Source organism: Nomascus leucogenys, chromosome 4, assembly GCF_006542625.1.
Source record: "Nomascus leucogenys isolate Asia chromosome 4, Asia_NLE_v1, whole genome shotgun sequence".
NCBI classification, from domain to species: Eukaryota; Metazoa; Chordata; class Mammalia; order Primates; family Hylobatidae; genus Nomascus; species Nomascus leucogenys.
Genome location: NC_044384.1, coordinates 87,690,117 through 87,711,486, shown reverse-complemented (window position 1 = coordinate 87,711,486; position 21,370 = coordinate 87,690,117). Strand labels below are relative to the sequence as shown.

Sequence of the window (21,370 nt, the reverse complement as noted above, 5' to 3'; positions counted from 1 at the left end):
ACAGGGTACGTGCGGCGAGGCTGGGAGGTGGCCAACGACCGGCTGCCCCGCCCTCCATGACCAGCAGGCCCCAGCCCAGCCCTCACCCAGCATGTTGGACGACTCGATCATGTTGGTGTCCAGGTCGGTCCAGTAGAGGCGCTGGTCAGCGTAGTCAATGGTGAGGTCGTTGGCCCGGCCCACCTTGTCCACCAGCGTCATGCAGTTGGTCCCATCCATGAACGCCCGCACGATCCTCGGCTTGCCGCCCCACTCGGTCCAGTAGATGTAGCTGGAAGGCACAAGGGAGAAGGGCAGGCTCAGTGAGTCTGCTCTCACTGCAGGACAGTGGGTGGTGGGGGGACGCAACTCTCCCCACCTCTTCAGCTCAGCCCTCCCCCTCCTGGAGAAAGCCACGCGCAGGAAGCAGGGAAGGGTGAGACCCTTGCCCCCTGCCACACACATATCCCTCCAGGGGTGGTCACTGTGCCACCTCCCTGAATTCCCACAGTGGCTCACTCGTAAGGCGAATAAATACCCATTTACAGACACAAAAACAGGTGCACAGACAGGGCGAGTGTGTGCTGGAACATCCACCTAAGCTTGGCTGGATGTTGGGGACATGGCAGAAACCAGTACGGACACAAGCACATCACAAAACAAGACCTCAGGGCAGGGGAGGCCTTGCAGGATCCGGATGTAAACTGGGCTCTGGGCTCCTCCCACCGCAGCCCCTCCTTCCCTCTTCTTTTAGCAGATCCAGAAGAGGAAGTGCACATCCTCATTCCAGAATTTTCTAAGTTTGACCTGCCCTTGCTCTAAAACCTGGACCTCTTTCTGTTGTCCTGCCATCCTGAAGTCTTCCTTCCTCCCCTAGCAGAACAGGCGACAGGCAGGGATGGGGCTGCTGCACGCATCACAGATGCTTTATAGAGTGAGCACTGTGTCCACTGCACAGAAAAGAAAACTCAAGTCCAGAAAGACACCCCACACATCTGGGGCCTGTCTGACCCCCGTGCCCAAGGCAGGGCCCCCAGGATGCTTGGCAGCTATGGGCACATTTGCCTCTGAGGTGGGTCCTAAGCTGTGGCTCAGCAGCCTCCCAGAGGTCATTTCGGAGGAGCCTGAGGTCCGGGGACCTCAAAGTCAGTTCTGGATCATGGTTTTGACAAAAGAGTGCAAAGCAAGGAGGCCTGGTTGGGAGCCTGAGACAGCACTTCCCAGCCCAGCTCTGCCCTAACTGGGTATGTGACCTTAGGGAAGTCACTTGGTTTCTCTGAGCCTGTTTCTGCATCTGTAAAATCGACAAAGATACCTGCCCTATGCAGGCTCCATGGATGCTTCGGTGAGACGGCCCAGGTGAAAGCAGCCAGCACTGTGCCTGATACAGCCTCAGCACCCGCTCCACCAATGAACTCCATGACCTCTGAGGGTCCTACCAGTCCTGGCCACCATCAAGGCTAATGACATCAGTACAGCTCTAATCACTGAGGGCCACACGGGCAGCCTGCCACCTTGCCCAGTTGGCGCCCCCGCACTGTCTCATACGAGGTGGACACGAGGACGCACGGCACAGGCAAACCCTTACCCCTTGGTGGGATCCAGGGCCAGCGACCTTGGGTTGTCCAAGTCCCTCCACACGAGGACTTGCCGGAACTGCCCGTCCAGCCGCGCCACTTCGATCCTGTTGGTCCCGGTGTCGGCCCAGTAGAGGTTTTTGCCCATCCAGTCAACGGCCATGCCCTCGGGGTAGTCAAGGCCAAACTCCACCACGTGCTCCACCGAGCTCCCATTCATGAAGGCGCGGCTGATGGTCTGGCAGCAGGTGAGGAGGAAAAGGGCCACGTTTTAGGAACGAGCATCTTTTTTTTTTTTTTGAGACGGAGTTTCGCTCTTCTTGCCCAGCCTGGAGTGCAATGGTGCGATCTTGGCTCACTGCAACCTCTGCCTCCGGGTTCAAGCGATTCTCCAGCCTTAGCCTCCCAAGTAGGTGGGATTACAGGCGCCCGCCACCATGCCTGGCTAATTTTTTTGTATTCTTAGTAGAGATGGGGTTTCACCAAGTTGGCCAGGCTGGTCTCGAAATCCAGACCTCAGGTGATCCACCTGCCTCAGCCTCCCAAAGTGTTGGGATCACAGGCGTGAGCCACCATGCCAGGCCAGAACCAGCGTGTTTTGTAGACATCTGCCAAGATGCTTGGCCACTGGGAGCAGCTACTGAACACATTCTGGACCAGATTACCAACATTCAGGTTTTTAAATGAATGTTTGAAATGCAGCAAGACACCTTTTTGGAAAAAGCAACTTGGAGATTTTATATATATATACATATATATATGTATATTATATATCATATATTTTAAAATATACATTATATATTTTAAAATATATGTTTAAAATATATATTATATACGTTATATATATTATGTATTTATAATTATATATTTTTTATATATTATATATATAGAGATAGATGTGGTTTTTTTCTTCCCCAGACAAGACTTGCTCTGTCGCTCAGGTTGGAGTGCAGTGGAGTAATCTCAGGTCACTGCAGCATCAACCTCCTGGGGCTCAAGCGATCCTCCCAACTCAGCCTCCTGGGTAGCTGGGACTACAGCTATGCACCACTATGCCCGACTTATTAAAACAGTTTTTTGTAGAGATGGGGTCTCACTATGTTGCCCAGGCTGGTCTCAAACTTCTGGGCTCAAGTGATCCTCCTGCCTCAGCCTCCTAAAGTGTTGGGGTTACAGGCATGAGCCACTGTGCCCGGCTGTAACCAGCACATGCATAATAAAAGAACAGGTAAGCCTAAAAGGGAACATTTGTGAAGTGGAGTATTTCACACGTTTAAAAGATTGTGCCAAAATGTTTGTCACAGCGTCATCAAATACCTGTTGTAATGTCAAGTGAAAAAATCAGGATACAGAATTCTGTGTAGCATATGACTGTGATGATGAGAAATGCTATCTTTGAGAAAAAAGACTTGAAGACAGTATGCTGAGGTGTCAGCCAACGGTCGTCTCTGGCTGGAGAGGTTATGGACAATTTTTATTTTCTTTTTTATACTTTTCTATATATATATTTTTTTCTACAAAGAACCCTTGTGACTTAAAATCGTAAAGAATCTTTTAAAGCTATGTAATACAAATAGTAGCATAGGCTGGGCATGGTGGCTCATGCCTGTAATCCCAGCACTTTGGGAGGCTGAGGTGGGTGCTTGAGCCTAGGAGTTTGAAACCAGGCTGGGCAACATGCAGAAACCCCGTCTCCACACACACACACACACACAAAATCAGCCAGGTGTGGTGGTGTGTGCCTGTAGTCCCAGCTACTAGGAAGGCTGAGGTGGGAGGATCACTAGAGCCCAGGAGGTCGAGGCTGCAGTGAGCTGAGATTACACCACTGCACTCCAGCCTGAGTGACAGAGGGAGCCCCTATCTCAACAACAACAACAACAACAAAAAGCAGAAAACAAATCGTAGAGTAATAAATGAGCGAACATTGTAGTTGTCCAATACTTTAGAATAGAGGTCAGCACACTTTTTCTGTAAAGGGGCAGATGGTACATATTTTAGGCTTTAGAGCCCATACAGATCTGTCACAACTCAACTCAGCAGAACAAAAGCCGCCACAGACAATCCATAAACAAATGCGCTTTGGTGTACACCAATCAAACTTTCTTTTTTTTTTTTGAGACAGAATTTCACTTTTGTTGCCCAGGCTGGAGTGCAATGGTGCCATCTCGGCTCACCACAACCTCCGCCTCCCAGGTTCAAGCAATTCTCCTGCTTCAGCCTCCCCTGTAGCCGCGATTACAGGCAGGCGCCGCCATGCCCGGCTAATTTTTTTTTGTATTTTTAGTAGAGACAGGGTTTCTCCACGTTGGTGAGGCTGGTCTCGAACTCCCGACCTCAGGTGATCCGCCCACCTCGGCCTCCCAAAGTGCTGGGATTACAGATGTGAGCCACTGCACCCAGCCACCAATCAAACTTTCTTTACAGAATCAGAAGGCCAGCCCATGGACCAGTTTGCTAAACTCTTCTTTAGAAGGCAAAAAGTTTTCCTAGGCCAGGCACGGTGGCTCACACCTGTTATCTCAGCACTTTGGGAGGCTGAGGTGGGCAGATCACCTGAGGTCGGGAGTTCAAGACCAGCCTGGCCAACATGGTGAAACTCTGTCTCTACTAAAAATATAAAAAAAAATAGCTGGGTGTGGGGGTGCGTGCCTGTAGTCCCAGCTACTCAGGAGGCTGAGGCAGGAGAATCGCTTGAACCTGGGAGGCAGAGGTTGCAGTGAGCTGAGATCACGCTACGGTACTCCAGCCTGGGCAACAGAGCAAGACTCCGTCTCAAAAAAAAAAAAAAAAAAAGTCTTCCTGTATTTGTCCTGGATGTTTATATTTGCACTATAAATGAAGAAAGAGTCTGCTAAGCAAACAGGCACTGATGAGGGAGCGGGTGGGTTGTCTGAAGTCAAGCTCAACGGACAACGAACATTTCACATTCACACAAGCATTTCACAAAAGCCCTGTGTGTGTCTACCGGATTTGCTCATTACAATCATCTTTTTTTTTTTTTTTTTTTAAACAGGCTTGCTCATATTTGATTAGCTTGAACTGCGTTACAATAAATATGATAGTGCTTTAAGAAAAATGTCTGAAGCCTTTGAGGCAGGAACAGAGGCAAGGTTTTCCCATAAAGGCTGCCTGTGTGCACGTTCTGGCCCACGCTACCTTTAGGCTGACGTCTGTCCAGTAGATGTGGTTGTTGGACACATCAAAGTCCAGGGCTGAGGCCTCCTTGACGCCCGTGAGCGGGATGGCCACGTCATTGTTATTGGTCTCGAGGGAGATCCTGTGGATGGCGGCTCTGCTGGTGAAGACCAAGAAGGCCTCAGGCACGATGCAGGTCTTCATATCACTCAGCAGCTCCAGGCCGATGGGGCAGCCACACCGGGTTGCGCGGGGCGTGAAGAAGCACAAGTGGCTGCACCCCCCGTTCCTGTCCGCACACGGGTTGGTTCCTGGAAGCGAACACAGAGGCTCCAGTCTAAACATCAACAGCCCAGTAGGGAAAGGGGTGCGGCCAAACCACACAATGAATGCCGCCGTGAGCCACACAGCTCAGGGGTGCCGAGCTCAGGACTCACCCCCGCGTTGGGTCCAACCTCATGGCTGGGTTGGCCAGGCTCAACCCTCAATCACACACACATTTTCACCTGAAAGCCAGGATGTGCCAAAAGCTCCAACGTGCACAGCTTTATTCCTGCCACACGTCAAACAGGGACAGTAGTGGGGGTGGTGGGAGAACACCTGGCAATGGCAACCAAGTTCTCCCCTGGTACGGCCAAGGGTCAGTATCAGTAACAGCAGTGCGGGCTCTGAACGGACCTTGTCAGGCGCCAGGCACTGGTCCCAGGGAGTCACCTGTCCGAACTCACTCCATCCACCTTGGAGGTAGGAGCTATTCTCATTCCCATTGTTCATTCAAGGAAACTAAAGTGCAGAGAGGCTGCTGAAGGGAACATGGTCAGGAAGTCAGGGAGCAGCTCGGCAAGAGTGCCAGCCCAGTGGTCCAGCCTCCTGGCCTGCGCTCCTGCCCAGGAAGAAAGCAGTTAACGCCTCAGAGCAGGGACCGGGCGAGTTGCCCCTCGGGACCTCGGCTCCTGAGAGTACCAGCTAGGCCCTTCCTCCAATTCACAGACATTCCCAGCAACCCTGAAAACACGTTCACCCAGCATGGCCAAAGCTGCCTCTTTTTCACATAGTACACACAGTGTTCATTTATTTTTGGCCAGTCTGTTAATTTCACTCATCAACCGAAGTGCTGTTAAAATTGGCTTTAATTTAGTGTTAAATATTTCAGCCAAAAAAAGAATCCTTTTCCCCATCTCCTTTAAACCATGGTGTGAGAGGGGAGGGGGAAGAAGCCCAATTTCTCAGCTTTAAATCACACCCCTATGGAGGCACCCTTTTGTCTTATCTCTGGGGTTTATTTTTTGTTCTTTGAACAATCACTCACAGGTCAGTCTCACCTTCCATGGTGGATAGTAAATGCTTTTTTTTTTTTTTTGAGACAGTGTCTCACTCTGTCACCCATGCTGGAGTGCAGTGGCATGATGTCAGCTCACTTCAACCTCTGCCTCCAGACTCAGGTGATCCTGCCATATCAGGCCCCTAAGTAGCTAGCTGGGACCACAGGGACATGCCACCACGCCCAGCTAATTTTTTATAATTTTTTTTTTTTTCTGGTAGAGATGAGGTCTCTCTATGTTGCCCAGGGAAGACACTCTCAAATTCCTGGGCTCAAGTGATCCTCCTGCCTCAATCTTCCAAAGTTCTGGGATTTCAGGCATGAGCCACTGCACCTGGTATAAATGTTCTTTTTGTTTTTTCTTTTTGAGACAGAGTCTCGCTCTATTGCCCAGGTGGAGGGCAGTGGTACAATACTGGCTCACTACAACCTCTACCTCCTGGGTTCAAGCGATTCTCCTGCCTCAGCCTTCCAAGTAGCTGGGATTACAGGCGTGTGACACCACACCTGGGCTAATTTTTTTTTTTTTTTTTTTTGTACTTTTGGTAGAGACGGGGTTTCACCACGCTGGCCAGGCTGGTCTCAATCTCCTGACCTCAAGTGATCTGCCTGCCTCAGCCTCCCAAAGTGGTGGGATTTCAGATGTGAGCCACTGCACTGCCCCGGCCCCAGCATGAATGCGTTTTTAAAGGAGGCTGGGAAAACTAAATTCGTGGATTGCATCCCCTGTATGAGGACTGTAGGCCATGAAGGAAGCACTCACTGCTCCAGGGGTCACCAACACTGCCTCAGCTCCAGGCTTCCGCGGGGCTGTCCTTTCTGCCCCAACCTGCTCCCTCAATTCCCAGCTCCCTCGTATTTTAAAGCCGGGGGTCTAACATCACATCCACCCGACGGGGAGCAGAGTCAACCTGGGCATCTCACCCAGGACTGCAGGCAATGCAGCAGCAAGCATCACGTCCTCTGTCCTCTCATCCTTCATCAGCAAAGATTTACTGAGTGCCTCTGACAAGCAGGTGTAGCACGGGACCCCGGCAGGACACAGAGCCCCTGCCCGCGAGCCCCAGGCCTGTCCCTGCCGCGCCTGGATGCTGCTCTCTCCAGTGTAACTCTATCACCTTTTCAGGAAGAGACAAATCATTGTGCCAGACAACGACCTCAGGAAGCGTCCCAAAGATCCTGGCTTTCAGGTGAAAGGTGCACATGCATTGGCCACAGGGGCAACAAGCACAGCCTAGCCCAGGCAGACCCAGGAGTGAGTCCTGAGCTTGGCACCTGTGAGTTGCATGGCTCTGCCTCCCACTCCCCAGTGTGAGTAAAGCAAGGAACTACATTCGCAGATGGGGTCACTCGGGGCACGAAGGCTCCCGGCCAGGGCCGGGCACATAGCAGGTGCTCAACAAATGTTAGTCACTTTCTAACCATTGTTACTGACATTCCTAGTCCATAACCACTCCCTAATCAGCACGCTTGGTCCCTTCCCATCTGTCCTTGGCCAGATACTGTCATCTTTCCTGTCCTGCCCTTCCCCAGGGCGGGGCACCTCAGCTCAACACTTATGCCCAGGCATGGACCTGTCACTTCCTCATCATGCAAGTCTGCATGGCTGAGCCATGGCTTGGCGCCCCCCTGGACTCACCGACGACCTTGGCCACATTCACAGCTTTGAGCCCCATCAGGTCGGGCAGCTGGTCAATGATGACATCCCGGCTGGCCTTGACCTTGTGCACCCGCTCGATGCTGCGGCGCTGCCAGTCAGTCCAGTAGATGAAGTCCCCCAGCAGCGTGAACCCGAAAATGTGCGGGAGCTTGTCCTCCAGGAGGGTCCGCCTCTTCGTCCCATCAACATTGATCACCTGCAGGACGGCAGAGATACAGGTCTGGATGGGCCAGGGCCATGCCAACGAGAGCCAACCCCCTGACCCTGCCTGGGGCCTGAACTGCCCCAAACAAGACGGGTTCAATGCCCAAGAGCCTCAACTTCACCTGCACCTTGCCAGGTACCATAAAACACCAGGTATCATGGTGCCCCAGGGGTGCTGGATAAATGGCGCTTTCTTTATTTAGTTTTTTTTTTTTTTTTTTTTTTTTTTGAGATTTTGAGACAGAGTCTCCCTCTGTTGCCCAGGCTGGAGTGCAGTGGCAAGATCTCCACTCACTGCAAGCTCCGCCTCCCAGGTTCAAGCGATTCTCCTGCCTCAGCCTCCCGAGTAGCTGGGATTACAGGTGCCTGCCACCACGCCTGGCGAATTTTTGTATTTTTAGTAGAGATGGGGTTTCACCATGTTGGCCAGGCTGGTCTCGAACTTCTGACCTCAAGTGATCCACCCTCCTCAGCCTCCCAAAGTGCTGGGATTACAGGCGTGAGCCACCACACCCGGCCATGATGTTTTCACTAGGTTGCCACGTCCCTAGCTGATAGAGCAGTGACAGGGCCAGCTGAGGATCCCTTTCCCATAGCATCCCCCACCTGTGCTGGGATAAGAAGCAAGATTTGGAACAGGCCAGGCAAGCAGGTGTCCTCTCCCGAACCACTGCAGGCTTGACAGGCAGTGGCTGCCTGGAGAACCAGGGCGTGCTCTGCAGGAAGGAGTCCTGGGATCAATTAGCAATGCCTGCCCCAGGTGCAACAAAGCGGGGAGGGCTCCAGATCACACCCACCACACAGAGCAACTGCAGGACCTGAGGCAGGACCTGGAGCAAATGTAAGGACCTGGGGCAGTTGTGAGCAACGGCAGGACCTGGGGCAAGGTTCTCCCACTTCTCTGTGAACTCATTTCCCACTGGGTCAGGGCCCAATGAACTCTGAGGGCACTTCTCGTTCTAAGTCTAAGCCTTTAGGTCTCAGATGCTTTCCTCCTTGTCTCCTCTGAGACATAACAGCTAAATATTTTTCTTGAAGAGTCAATGCTGATTAAAAGCAACCACCGCAAAAGCCACAGAGGAGAAAGTACTGTCAAGGTAAAAACACCTGAACCAACGGAAGCATACAGCCACGTGAGATGTGGTTCTGATGATCCACGAGCCTGCAGAAATGTATGTTAACAGGAAGGTTGGGTTAGGCGCAACATTCAAGTTCTCCAGCTCTCAGGACAGGATGAAAGAGACACGAGGCCATTAAAGGCAAGCTTTCACGGGCCTCCTGCTACCAGATTACATTTCCAGCTTACCAGAAAAGCAACAAGTCATCTGTTTTGCAGGTGGCAAAACTGTAAGGCAGATGGAATGCATGTTAAGAAGCAAAGACTTCGGTCATCTGTTGTTGGGTGGCACAGGACAAAGCTGCTAGGACCAGGCGCAGTGTAATCCCAGCCTGTAATCCTAGCACTTTGGGAGGCCGAGGCAGGCGGATCATTTGAGGTCAGGAGTTCGAGATCAGCCTGGCCAACATGGTGAAACCCCATCTCTACTAAAAATACAAAAAAAAAGAGCTGGGCATGGCGGCACACACCTGTAATCCCAGCTGCTTGGGAGGCTGAGGCAGGAGAATCACTTGAATGCAGGTAGTGAGGATTGCAATGAGCCGAGATGATGCCATTGCACTCCAGCCTGGGTGACAGGGTGAGATCTTGTCTCAAAAAAAAAAAAAGCGGTCAGGAGAGCGGGAAGGGGACCAGCAGCTCTGGGACCCAAAGCCAGGCCCCACCTCAGCTCTGCCCCCAAGGGGCCCTGGGTCCTCGGCAAGTCCTTGCACCCCCATGGGTCTCAGTTTCTCCACCTGTAACTGAGGGGCTCAGAGTAGCCCAGTGGCTAACGTCACAGAGGAAACAACAAAAAACAACGGCCTGGCCCCAACCTGGAGCAATTAAGTCAGAATCAGATGGCCCAGGGCCCAGGTATGGGATCATGATAACAGCCCCCAACAGGCAGCTCTAGGGCCCAGGTACAGAATCATGATAACAGCTCCCAACAGGCGGTTCTGACGAGCAGGCCGGCGCAAACATGGTTAGACCAGCCCCTGGGGCCGTGCCTGGAAGTCCGAGCTCTCCACCCACTCCTGGATGCTCCAGTGTGCAATGAACAGCAGGTGACGGAGCCCTGGTTCCAATATCGTCTAGGGTTCTTCACGTTTTGCCTCCACAACAGGAAGACACGCAAAGGCCGTGAATGCACACGCCTGTGTATGACACTCAGAAAACACCTGAGGGGTTGGCCCCATCCCAGCAGCACAGAACCACGCCAGGGAGGGACCCGGCCCTGGCATACAATGAGGAAGTGCAGGTTTCTCCAAGGACACCCAGCGTGAGAGGAGGGGCTCACAGTAGCGGGCGAACCCTTGCCCCTTCTTCCACTCACAATAACAGGGCTGGGGGAGGGACATCGGCACAGAACACAAACACCACAAAGAAAAGAATCCGCATTTAGAAAAAGAAAGCAATCCAGGTTTCAATCTACCAAAAGGTCACTATTATCTCTTAAATTTTATTTTATTTTTGTAGAGATGGGGTTTCACCATGTTGGCCAGGCTGGTCTCAAACTCCTGTGCTAAAGCAATCTGCCCATCTCAGCCTTCCAAAGTGCTGGGATTACGGGTATGAGCTGCCACACCTGGCCAGAGGTCACTATTTTTATTCATTTATTTTTTTTTTTTTGAGATGGAGTTTCACTCTTGTTGCCCAGACTGGAGTACAATGGTGCGATCTTGGCTCACTGCAACCTCTGCCTCCCAGGTTCAAGCGATTCTCCTGCCTTAGCTGGGATTATGGGCATGCGCCACCACGCCTGGCTAATTTGGTATTTATTTATTTTTATTTTATTTTATTTTATTTTTGTAGAGACGGGGTTTCTCCATGTTGGTCAGGCCGGTCACAAACTCCCGACCTCAGGTGATCTGCCTGCCTCAGCCTCCCAAAGTGCTGGGATTACAGGCGTGAGCCACCACGCCCAGCCCAGAGGTCACTATTATCTCTTGGAGAGATTTTTCTCTTCTTGCTCTATTTCCACACATTTTTTTAATTTTAATAACCAAAGTTCCAGACATGTTGAAAGGAAGTGAGGCGAGGAAGTCCACTTCCCTGGCTTCATTGAAGAGCAATATAAAGGAGACCACAGAGGGCCCAAGGCAAACAAGGGTGCTGGGCAACGGCTGGCAGCCACTTCCTCCCTCTCTACCCTTGCTCCACACTCCCAGGTGGCCCCAAAACAAAGTGAGAGGAGGCAACGTGGCTGTTCCACCCGGCTGGGGCTGGCTGTAGCCTCGGCAAGCGCAAGACACTGGCTCTGGGCCGGCAGGGCCTGCGCAATCTCCCGGATGGGCAGAGGCTCCTACAGAGACCCCTATGGTGGCTCAGAAGCCACTCCCTGAACGTCACCACTTTCCACCTGGATTCCAGAACCCGGGACACTCCCCCAAGCCCCCTATTTTCCACCCAGATTCCAGAATCCCAGGACACCCTGTGGACCCGCCAACTTGGAAAACATTAGGCTCGCAATGAACAGTTCTCAGTTGCTCTAATACTGGAGGAAGGAAATCCCGAAGTGGCCTTTTGAGGACAACTTTCAGCACACCTTGACCGGTCCAACCCATCTGCAAAAGCCACTCTGCTGGGTCAGGCCTCCCCAAGACCTGGGGGAGGTTCCCTCTGGGCTGACTCAGGAGGCCTCCGCCTTTCCTGGAGCCAGATCTTTCCAAGAATGCCCCAGCCAAGCCAAGCCTCTGAGCGTCAGGGGACAAGACACAGAGAACGTGCCCGTCCTGGCTCCTGGGAGGGAACAGGGCCAAAACAGAGTTCAGAAATAACAGGGGCCAAATTTAGGACACCCAGGAACGCCAGCACCGGAAGAGAATTTGGGAGATGAATTTTCCAGGACAGAGGTCGGCAAAACCTTTTTGTAAAGGATAGAAAATATTTTCAGCTTCCAGGCCATAAGGGTCTCTGGAGCAGAAAGCAGCGTGGAGAGCACGGGACTGAACGGGCATGGCTGTGTTCCAATACATGTTGTTTTTTTTTTTTTTTAAGAGGCAGGGTCTGGGCTCTGTCACCCAGGCTGGAGTGTAGTGACGCGATCTTGGCTCGCTGCAACCTCAAACTCCTGTGCTCAAGCGATCCTCCCACCTCAGCTGCCTAAGTAGCTGGGACCACAGGCGTGAGCCACCCCACCCAGTGCTTTTTAAATATTTTTTTTTAGAGATACGGTCTTGCTCTGTCACCCAGGCTGGAATGCAATGACATGATCATAGTATACCTCCTGATCACTTGAGCCCAGCCTCAAACTTCTGAGCTTAAGCAATCCTCCCACTTCAGCCTCCCAAATCGCTATAGGCACACACTACCACACCCGGCAAAACTTTATCACTAAAAAAACAAAAACAGGCTGGGATCCATGGCTCGAGCCTGTAATCCCAGCACTTTGGGAGGCCAAGATGGAGTTCCAGAACAGCCTGGGCAACATAGAAAGACCTTGTCTTTACTAAAAATAAAAAAAAAATTAGCCGGGCTTGGTGGCATGCACCTGTAGTCCCAGCTACTCAGGAGGCCGAGGTAGGAAGATCGCTTGAGCCTGGCAGGTCAAGGGTACAGCGAGCCATGCTCACAGCACTGCACTCCAGCCTGGGTGACAGAGCGAGACCCTGTCTCAAGAATTATTTATGGACACTGAAATTTGAATTCCATATAATTTTCATGGGTCATGAAACCTCCTTTTGATCTTTTTTTCAAGCAATTAAAAAATGTAAAAACCACTTGGCTTGAGCATGGTGTGAAAACTGGAGCAGGGCTGGATCTGGCCCGGGGGCCGTAGCTCTCAACTCCTGCTCTAGGAGTTCTGTGCACTTGTTTTTCAGGAAATGAAACTAGACCCGAGAGGCTGTGTCTGAGGACAATGAGATGGTCCAGCCAGAGGCCACCAAAGGGTCCAGCCCTGTCCTCTCCAAGCTGCCAGCTTCTGTCCTGTTCCCAGGGTAAGCAGAGCAGGCGCGTGCCCCCCTGACCAGTACACCAAGGAACGTACCGGCCGCCGGCTGCCAGGTGGGAGGGAAGGACGGGAGATCCCAAAGCAGCCCACCCTAGCTGTGCTCTGAGGGGCAGGGCTGCTGCCGTCCTGCAGGCTGACTCTGGACAGTCGCCTGCTGTGCAATGTTTTTATGAAGAACCCTGTGTCTCCTCTGACTTGGTTGTGCAAACAGACATGAGCCCAAGACCCACCCTCTGACAGCACGCGTTTAAAGGGGAGAGTTCTGTTGTCTGAGGGAAGAAGTACCCCACTCTGTCAAACACAAAACCCAAAAGGAAACGGCAACAGTTATTTTGCTTCATGTAATAAAAAAAGATCTTATACACACGTGCGCGCGCGCAAACATACACACACACACACACACACACGGCTCTGCAGTGTCAAAGCCCAAGGGTGTAGCCTCTCCCCAGATCCCTAGGAGCACAGTGCAGCCAACAGACCCTGTCCCATCACTCCCGCTGTGAGTGATGTCAAAAGTCAGGGGTGCCTGTCAAAGGGCACGAGGTTTGGGGGTCACTCCTGACCCAGACCTGGTACGTCCCAAGTCCCCGTCAGGGGTCAGCACTGAGACCCCAACTCAGGCTGGACCTCAGAGGGTCTCTGCTCTGGGAGACCAGGCCGGCTCACAGACAAGCAAAATGATGATGATGGTGACGATGATGACGTTGATGGGAACTTGGGCCAACCGAGTGCACAGACCCTGGAGGGGCATGGAAGGGCCACAGCTTCCAGCCTCCAGGCAGGGACCAGGTATCGCCATTTGGAAAGAGGACCTTCCCTGGGAGGCTAAGGAGGCAGGATGTCCCCACCATGGCATACGGCTGGGGTGACCCAGGCTTCCAGGGGAGAGGGCTGGGGGCAGCTGGGCACACGGGGCTGGGGTTCGGGAGAAGGCTGGGCTGTCCCTCCAGCGTGAGGGCACAGCTAGCGGGTGGGAAGAGCAGCACTGGAGCGTGGGCCTCGGAGACCCGCAGAGATGCCAGACCCTGCCACTTTCACACATAGCTGTGTCTTGTGGCACAGGATATAAAAGCCGTGGCAGGGTAGAGGGGAGAAGGGCAGGGTAGAGGGGAGAAGGGCAGGGCAGAAGGGAGAAGGGCAGGGCAGAGGGGAGAAGGGCAGGGCAGAGGGGAGAAGGGCAGGGCAGAGGGGAGAAGGGCAGGGCAGAGGGGAGAAGGGCAGGGCAGAGGGGAGAAGGGCAGGGCAGAGGGGAGAAGGGCAGGGTAGAGGGGAGAAGGGCAGGGTAGAGGGGAGAAGGGCAGGGCAGAGGGGAGAAGGGCAGGGCAGAAGGGAGAAGGGCAGGGCAGAGGGGAGAAGGGCAGGGCAGAGGGGAAAAGGGCAGGGCAGAGGGGAGAAGGGCAGGGCAGAGGGGAGAAGGGCAGGGCAGAGGGGAGAAGGGCAGGGCAGAGGGGAGAAGGGCAGGGTAGAGGGGAGAAGGGCAGGGTAGAGGGGAGAAGGGCAGGGCAGAGGGGAGACACTCCCAGCCAGGCCTTCCCCTGGCTGAGCCCAGGTGGGCAGGGAGGCAAGAACGTGAGGGCTTGGTCCTGAGGGGACATGCTGGAGGCTCACAGGAGAAGCTGAGTGTGGCTGCAGGTGTCCCGGGGGCCAGAACTTCCAACCCCCGGGCTCTAGACTCAGGAAGAGGGCTAAGGAGATGCCCCGGAGCAAAGCCAGCACAACACTGGAATTCCTAGCCCAGGAGGCTGGAAAAACGCTGAGAAAAGGCAGCTATGCGAAGCAGAAGGGAGGTGGGGCCGCATCCAGGGGATCTCAGCCCACGACCATTTGGGCCTCACACGCGGTGGGGCAGGACTTGAATGCGGCTCCAAGCAACCTGTAGGTGTCAGGACTGCCCTGGGTGGGCCCCAGCAGGTGGGGAAGGCGTTCAGGGCTGGACCCACCGCCACTCCCAGCTGTCACTGATGATGGCAACAGCTGGTCACAGGATGGGGCTAAAACCCCTGTGTGTGTCAGTCAGGCTGCTGGGGCGGCCTGGAAGCTGATTCCCAGGACAGCTGTCACAGACAAGGCCAGCAGGAGGGGCCTCCCAGACCTATCCACCATCTCTGCTCCACTCTGTAAATCTGTTGTGGGCGTCTCTAATGTCATCTCATCTACACGAAACCTCATTTCATAGACCTTTGTTCTTCTCCCAATTCATCAAGGGATCAGCCACAGCTGCCCGTGAAGTCCTCTCATGCACTGGGAGCTGAAAACCTGGAGCCTGATTGTGTGTTTAAAGGCAGGGCCCGGATAGCCCCCCAGAAAGCACCTTCCTCCCAGCGCCCAGATCCACAGAGCCCAGCTGTGCACACCACCGCGTGGAATGGAATCCTCTCTCCCACCACTCCCCAACAAAGGTGAGCGGCAAAACACGTCCAGCGTTGGTGTGGGCTCCTCAGCACCTGGGTTGGCCGCTTCGTTGCCTCCCGACATAGCATCTTAGAAATGTTCCCATTGTTCCAAATGTGTCTGCTCCCTGACCCCATTTATACCTCCCCCAACTATCCCTTCCACCTGGAGTCCAACTGCACCCTCAAGGAGCCGTGGCTCCTTCCACCTCAGCTGTCCCCAGAGTCCCCAGAAGCCACCACAACCCCAGCAGCAGCCACTGTCCCTGCCATTGCCTGGCACGCAGCTGGCACACACTGCATCCTCAGCAGGTGTTTGCTGAATGAGCCTGCAGGCCCAAGACCCTCATGTGAGACGGGGGTCCACAGCAGGAACACTGGCGCATCCATCTCTAAACAAAGTGCCAGGAGGGTTTGCTCCTGGCGCTGAGCAAGGACCTGAGAAGCGGTCATGACTCGCACAAGCCTGAGGACATACCCAGGAGCGGTGGCCACTTGCAGGAGGAAAAGACGCACCAAACTCCAGCAGAAAACACAGAAACAGCGTCTCCATGGGCACATCCGAGCTGTCCCCGGGCAGGAGGTGCCGGCAGGAATCTCGAGGCTAAGTCAGCTCTGGACGTGCAGGTGGATGGCAGGGCGGGTCTTGGCATCCACCTGCACATTCCCAGAGAGTGCCACAGCGGGGAAAGAAAGGGACACTTGATGGGGTAGTCTGAGAACGCTTATGCGATGTATCCCCCTCTTAGAAACAGCCCATGTTAAGCATGTGAAGGGCCCTGAGAAGGCCTGCAGTGAGGCACCCCAGCAGTCCCCAAGTTCCGGCCACCAATGACACCCGCACCCCACGCCATCACTCCTCATCCTTCAGTATCTCTCCTTAGGCCCCCAGTGATGAGCTCCAAATCGTCAGGTAATGAACTTCCAGTGTGCGACCACAGGGTGGCCTGCTCCACGACCCCCCTTCTGCTACTGTGACACCCCCACTTTCAATTCCTCGGTTGGCTTTTTTTTTTTTTTTTTTTTGAGATGGAGTCTCACTCTGTGGCCCAGGCTGGAGTGCAGTGGTGCGATCTTGGCTCACTGCAACCTCCAGCCTGGGCGACAGAGCAAGACTCTGCCTCAAAAAAAAAAAAAAAAGAAAAAAAAAAGTGGGCAATCAACACGCAGTGCTCACGTCATTGTGACATGAAGGCCCCAGCAAGTGCAGTTCCTAGGGGTGAGCTCCTGTGACCCCCCAGTTCCTGGACAGCGTAGCTTCCTCCTGACTGCATTTCTCTTCTTGCTTTGTCTGACTTTGCCAGACCCTCTGAGTCTTCTAACTTGTCAAGGACAGTATGGAGAATCTGGAATTCCTTCCTTTCACCTGAGACGCCTTCTCCATTCCCCAGAACCCCCTGTCCTACTCCAGTCTGGACCACTGAGATATAAAGTGACTTCAGGACCAAACCACAGACATCGTGTATCCAATGTGGGCAAAACGCTCCTGTTTTGAGCTTTGGTGTTCTCATCTGAAAAATCTGGGCTACATCCACAACACTAGGAGGCGGTAAGGATTGGGGCTTGGTCGGCTGTGGGGTCAGATGGCCCGGAGACCCCCTGCTCGCTGTGTGACATGACACAAGCTGCTGTTCCCTAAACCTCATTTCTCGTTCGCAAATGGGTACTGTGCGACGTATCTCAAAGTGCTGAGATGTGGCAAGCCTGGGACAAGACGCTCAGCATCCTAGTTATCAGGGAAATGCAAGGCAAAGCCACACGGGACACCCACTAGGCTGGCTGTGATGAATGTTTTTATAAATTTTTATTTATTTTTATTTTTGTTTTATTTTAGATGGAGTTTTACTCTTGTTGCCCAGGCTGGAGTGCAGTGGCGTGACCTTGGCTCACTGCAACCTCCGCCTCCCGGGTTCAAGTGATTCTCCTGCCTCAGCCTCCCAAGTAGCTGGGATTACAGGTGCTCACCGCCACACCTGGCTAATTTTTATATTTTTGGTAGAGATGGGGTTACACCATGTTGGCCAGGCTCGTCTCCAACTCCTGACCTCAGGCGATCCGCCCGCCTCGGCCTCCCAAAGTGCTGGGATTACAGGCGTGAGCCAGCACGCCCGGCCGAATATTTTTTTAAATGGAAAAGAAGCATCTGTGAGGAGGTAAAGTCAGAACCCTCACACACTGCCGGTGGGGATGCAGAACGGCACAGCCACTGTTGAAAACAGTTTAATGGTTCCTCAGTAAGTCAAACCTAACATTACCATAGGACTCAGCAATCCTACCCCTACGCATACATCCAAATAATTCACAACAGGTGTTCAAACAAAAACTTGCATTGAAATGTTCATAGCAGCATTCTTCATGGGAGACAAAAGGTGGAAACCACTGCCCACCACCCGACAAATGGACAAACAAAATGTACTCTGGCCATACAATGGGATGTCATCCAGCCACAGAAAGGAAGGAACTTTTGTTTGTTTGTTTTTTGAGACAGGGTCTTGCTCAACTGTTGCCCAGGCTGGAGTGCAGTGGTGCGATCATAGCTCACTGCAGCCTTGACCTCCTGGGCTTAAGCGATCCTCCCACCTCAGCCTCCCAGGTAGCTGGAACCACAAGTGCCCACCACCACGTTCAGTTAACTTTCAAAATTTTTTGGTAGCTGGGGTCTTGCTAGGCTGGCCAGGCTGGTCTCAAACTCCTGCCTCAAGTGATCATCCCGCCTTGGCCTCCCAGAGTGTTAGGATTACAGGCCTAACCCACTGCACCCAGTCAGGAATGAGGTTCTGATAATGTGCGACAATGTGGGGATGAATCTGGAAAACACGATGCTACAGAAAGAAGCCACACACAGGGACCACATATTGCAGGATTCCAGTCACACAAAACATCCAGAAGAAGTGAACCCCCAGAGACGGAAAGTAGATTAGTGGTTGACAGAGGCTGGGAGAGAGGGGAGAATGGGCGTGAGTGCCGGCGGGCATGGGGTTTCCTTCAGGGCAGAAGAAAGTGTTCTAGAAGTAGATAGTAGCAGAGATACCTGCACCACATTGTCCTCATACTAAACGCCCTGAATTGTTCACTTTTTAAAAATTTTTTATTTATTTATTTTTCAAGACACAGTCTTGCTCTGTTGCCCAGGCTGGAGTGCTGTGGCGTGATCTCAGATCACTGCAACCTCCACCTCCTGGGCTCCAGCGATTCTCCTGCCTCAGCCTCCCAAGTAGCTGGGATTACAGGCAACTGCCCCCATGCCCGGCTAATTTTTGTATTTTTAGTAGAGACTGGGTTTCATCATGTTGGCCAGGCTGGTCTCGAACTCCTGACCTCAGGTGATCTGCCCACTTAAGCCTCCCAAAGTACTGGGATTACAATCGTGAGCCACCGCGCCCGGCCTGAACTGTTCACTTTAAAATGGTTAAAATCATCAATTTTGTGCTATGTTTATTTTACCACAATAAAGAAAATCATTGAGCTGGGTGTGGCGGCTCATGCCTGTCATCCCGGCACTTTGGGAGGCCGAGGCAGGTGGATCACTTGTGCCTCAGGAGTTTGAGATCAGCTTGGGCACCATGGGCAAACCCCATGTCCCCCTAAAAAATACACAAAAACTAGCTGGGTGTGGTGGTACGTGTCTGTAGTCTCAGCTACTCAGAGGCTGAGGCAGGAGGATCACTTCAGCCCAGGGAGATTGCAGCTACAGTGAGCCGTGATCGCGCCACTGCACTCCAACCTGGGTGAGCAAGCGAGACCCTGTCTCAAGAAAACCACTGCTGAGACAGTACACGGAACAACGCCTGTCACAGGCCTGGTGTGCCACAGACACGCGAGTCCCTGACCTGCTCCCACAGGTAGCGGGGATGCGTGAAGGCAAATCATCCTTAGCGGCCCGCAAACATGGGCCTTGCCAAAAACAAAACATTTACAAGGAGCTCCAGCAGGAAATGGTCACACCTGCAGCGTCTAGGGTTTTCATGGGAAGGGCGTCCGCTCAGCCTCCCCCATCCCTCAGTTCCCACCCTGAAGGTGCTGAGGCTCCTCCCGCTCAGAAGCAGGGTCTGAAATCCTACAACACAGACACACACTCATGTTCTCCATCCTGCCCTGCCCTGCAAGCTGCCTGATTCGGGCCTCCTCTGGGAGCCCTGAGGAGAGCAAAGGTGACCCCAATGGTGATGTCAACGAGGACTGATGCGGCTCAGGAAAAGCCTTCAGAAGTTGCTGGAAACAGAGGGAGGCATCCACTCTGAGGAGAGGCACCAATGTCACCTCAATGAGTGACGATGGTGTGATGGGGACACATGTAATTAACATACCACTGGCACCAAGAGCACCTCAAAATATGCTCAATAGAGGCAGGGCACAGTGGCTCACGCCTGTAATCCCAGCACTTTGGGAGGCCGAGGCAGGTGGATCACATGGGGCCAGGAGTTCCAGACCAGCCTGGCCAACATGGTGAAACCCTGTCTCTACTAAAAATACAAAAATTAGCCGGGCGTGGTGGTGGGTGCCTATAATCCCAGCTACGCAGGAGGCTGAGGCAGGAGAATGGTGTGAATCCGGGAGGCAGAGGTTGCAGTGAGCTCAGATCGCACCACTGAACTCCAGCCTAGGTAACAACAACAACAACAAAAACAAACAATCAAACAAAATCAAACAAAAAAACAAACAAAAAAGCTCAAGAGAGGCTCCATAAGTGAGCAAAAAGCAAGCTGCCAAAGCACACCCATGGGACAAGGCCACTGAAATCCGACCACCATGGCAGGGCGAGGCTACGTCCACGGGACGAGGCCACTGAGACCCGACCACCGCGGCAGGGAGAGGCTGCGTCCACGGGACGAGGCCACTGAGACCCGACCACCACGGCAGGGCGAGGCTGCGTCCACGGGACGAGGCCACTGAGACTCGACCACAGCGGCAGGGCAAGGCTGCGTCCACAGGACGAGGCCAGTGAGACCCGACCACAGCGGCAGGGCAAGGCTGTCCACGGGACAAGGCCACTGAATCCTGACCACAGCAGCAGGGCAAGGCTGCACCCAGCATAGGGAGGACAGACATCTATGGAAAAACAAAACTGCCTTCAACTGCTTGGGAACCAATCACCAAACTCAGGCCAGCAGCTGCCTCTGGCTTCAACAACACCCATGTCTTCTGTCTTAAGCAGGGCAGTGGATATGTGATTAATTTTTTGTCTTAATTTTGTATTGTGAAATAACAAGTCTCACAGTAAGTGGCAAAAGCAGTGCAGAGGATTCCTGTGTCCCCTTTGCCCGGGCTGGCCTCAAACTCTTGGACTCCAGCAATCCTCCCACCTCAGTCTCCAAGTAGCTGTGACTACAGGCGCCCGGCCGAATGATAACATCTTACGTAACCACAGGACGTTGTGTAGCACTACCCTCTCAAGGCGTTTTTGTCAGAAAGTATTGTAACTATTTTCTCAAGCATTCCATGTGGCCAAATAGCAGAGCACAGGCACCCATCGGTGCCACGCCGATACATACATCTGACTGCAGGGGGTGGCGAGGCCTGGCCTCTCGGGAGCCCAGGGACAGCCAGGCAGGGCCAGGACTCCTGGATCAAACACGTCCACGGGAGCCTCACCTCGATCTTGTCTGTCTTGGCGTCTCCCCAGTAGAGCTTCCCCTCCTGCAGGTCCAGGGCCAGGCCGTTGGGCCACCCAAGGGAGGCATTGACCAGCACACGCCGCTCCTGCCCGTCCAGGTTGGCACACTCGATTTTAGGGTTCTCTCCCCAGTCTGTCCAGTACATGAGGCTGGAGAAGAAGCAGAAGTCCATGACCCCATGAGTCTGTCTGGTCTCTGCAGCATCCCCAGTGCCAAGAACAAGGCCTGCCCCCAAGCTGGCCCCCATCACATGGCTAAATGTTGATGTCAGTAAATACTGGCGTCGGTAAATGTCGGTGCTGGTAAATGTCGGTGTTGGTAAACGTCGGTGTCGGTAGATGCTGGCATTGGTAAATATCAGTGTCAGTAGATGCCAGTATCGGTAGATGTCAGTGTCAGTAAATGTCAGTGTCGGTAAATGTCGGTGTTGGTAAA

The 21,370-nt window shown here is 53.3% G+C and overlaps 1 protein-coding gene across 1 annotated transcript in view; it reads right to left on the bottom strand.

The window, feature by feature from the left end:
- Positions 1-21,370, bottom strand: part of LRP5 (LDL receptor related protein 5) — a 103,776-nt gene that overhangs the window by 38,745 nt on the left and 43,661 nt on the right. The window contains exons 6-10 of the mRNA XM_030811372.1: positions 20,913-21,084; positions 7,655-7,871; positions 4,716-5,005; positions 1,568-1,794; positions 87-271 (exon numbers count right to left, since the gene is read on the bottom strand). Coding sequence (XP_030667232.1) covers positions 87-271; positions 1,568-1,794; positions 4,716-5,005; positions 7,655-7,871; positions 20,913-21,084 — 1,091 coding nt within the window. The remainder of the gene's footprint in view (positions 1-86; positions 272-1,567; positions 1,795-4,715; positions 5,006-7,654; positions 7,872-20,912; positions 21,085-21,370) is intronic.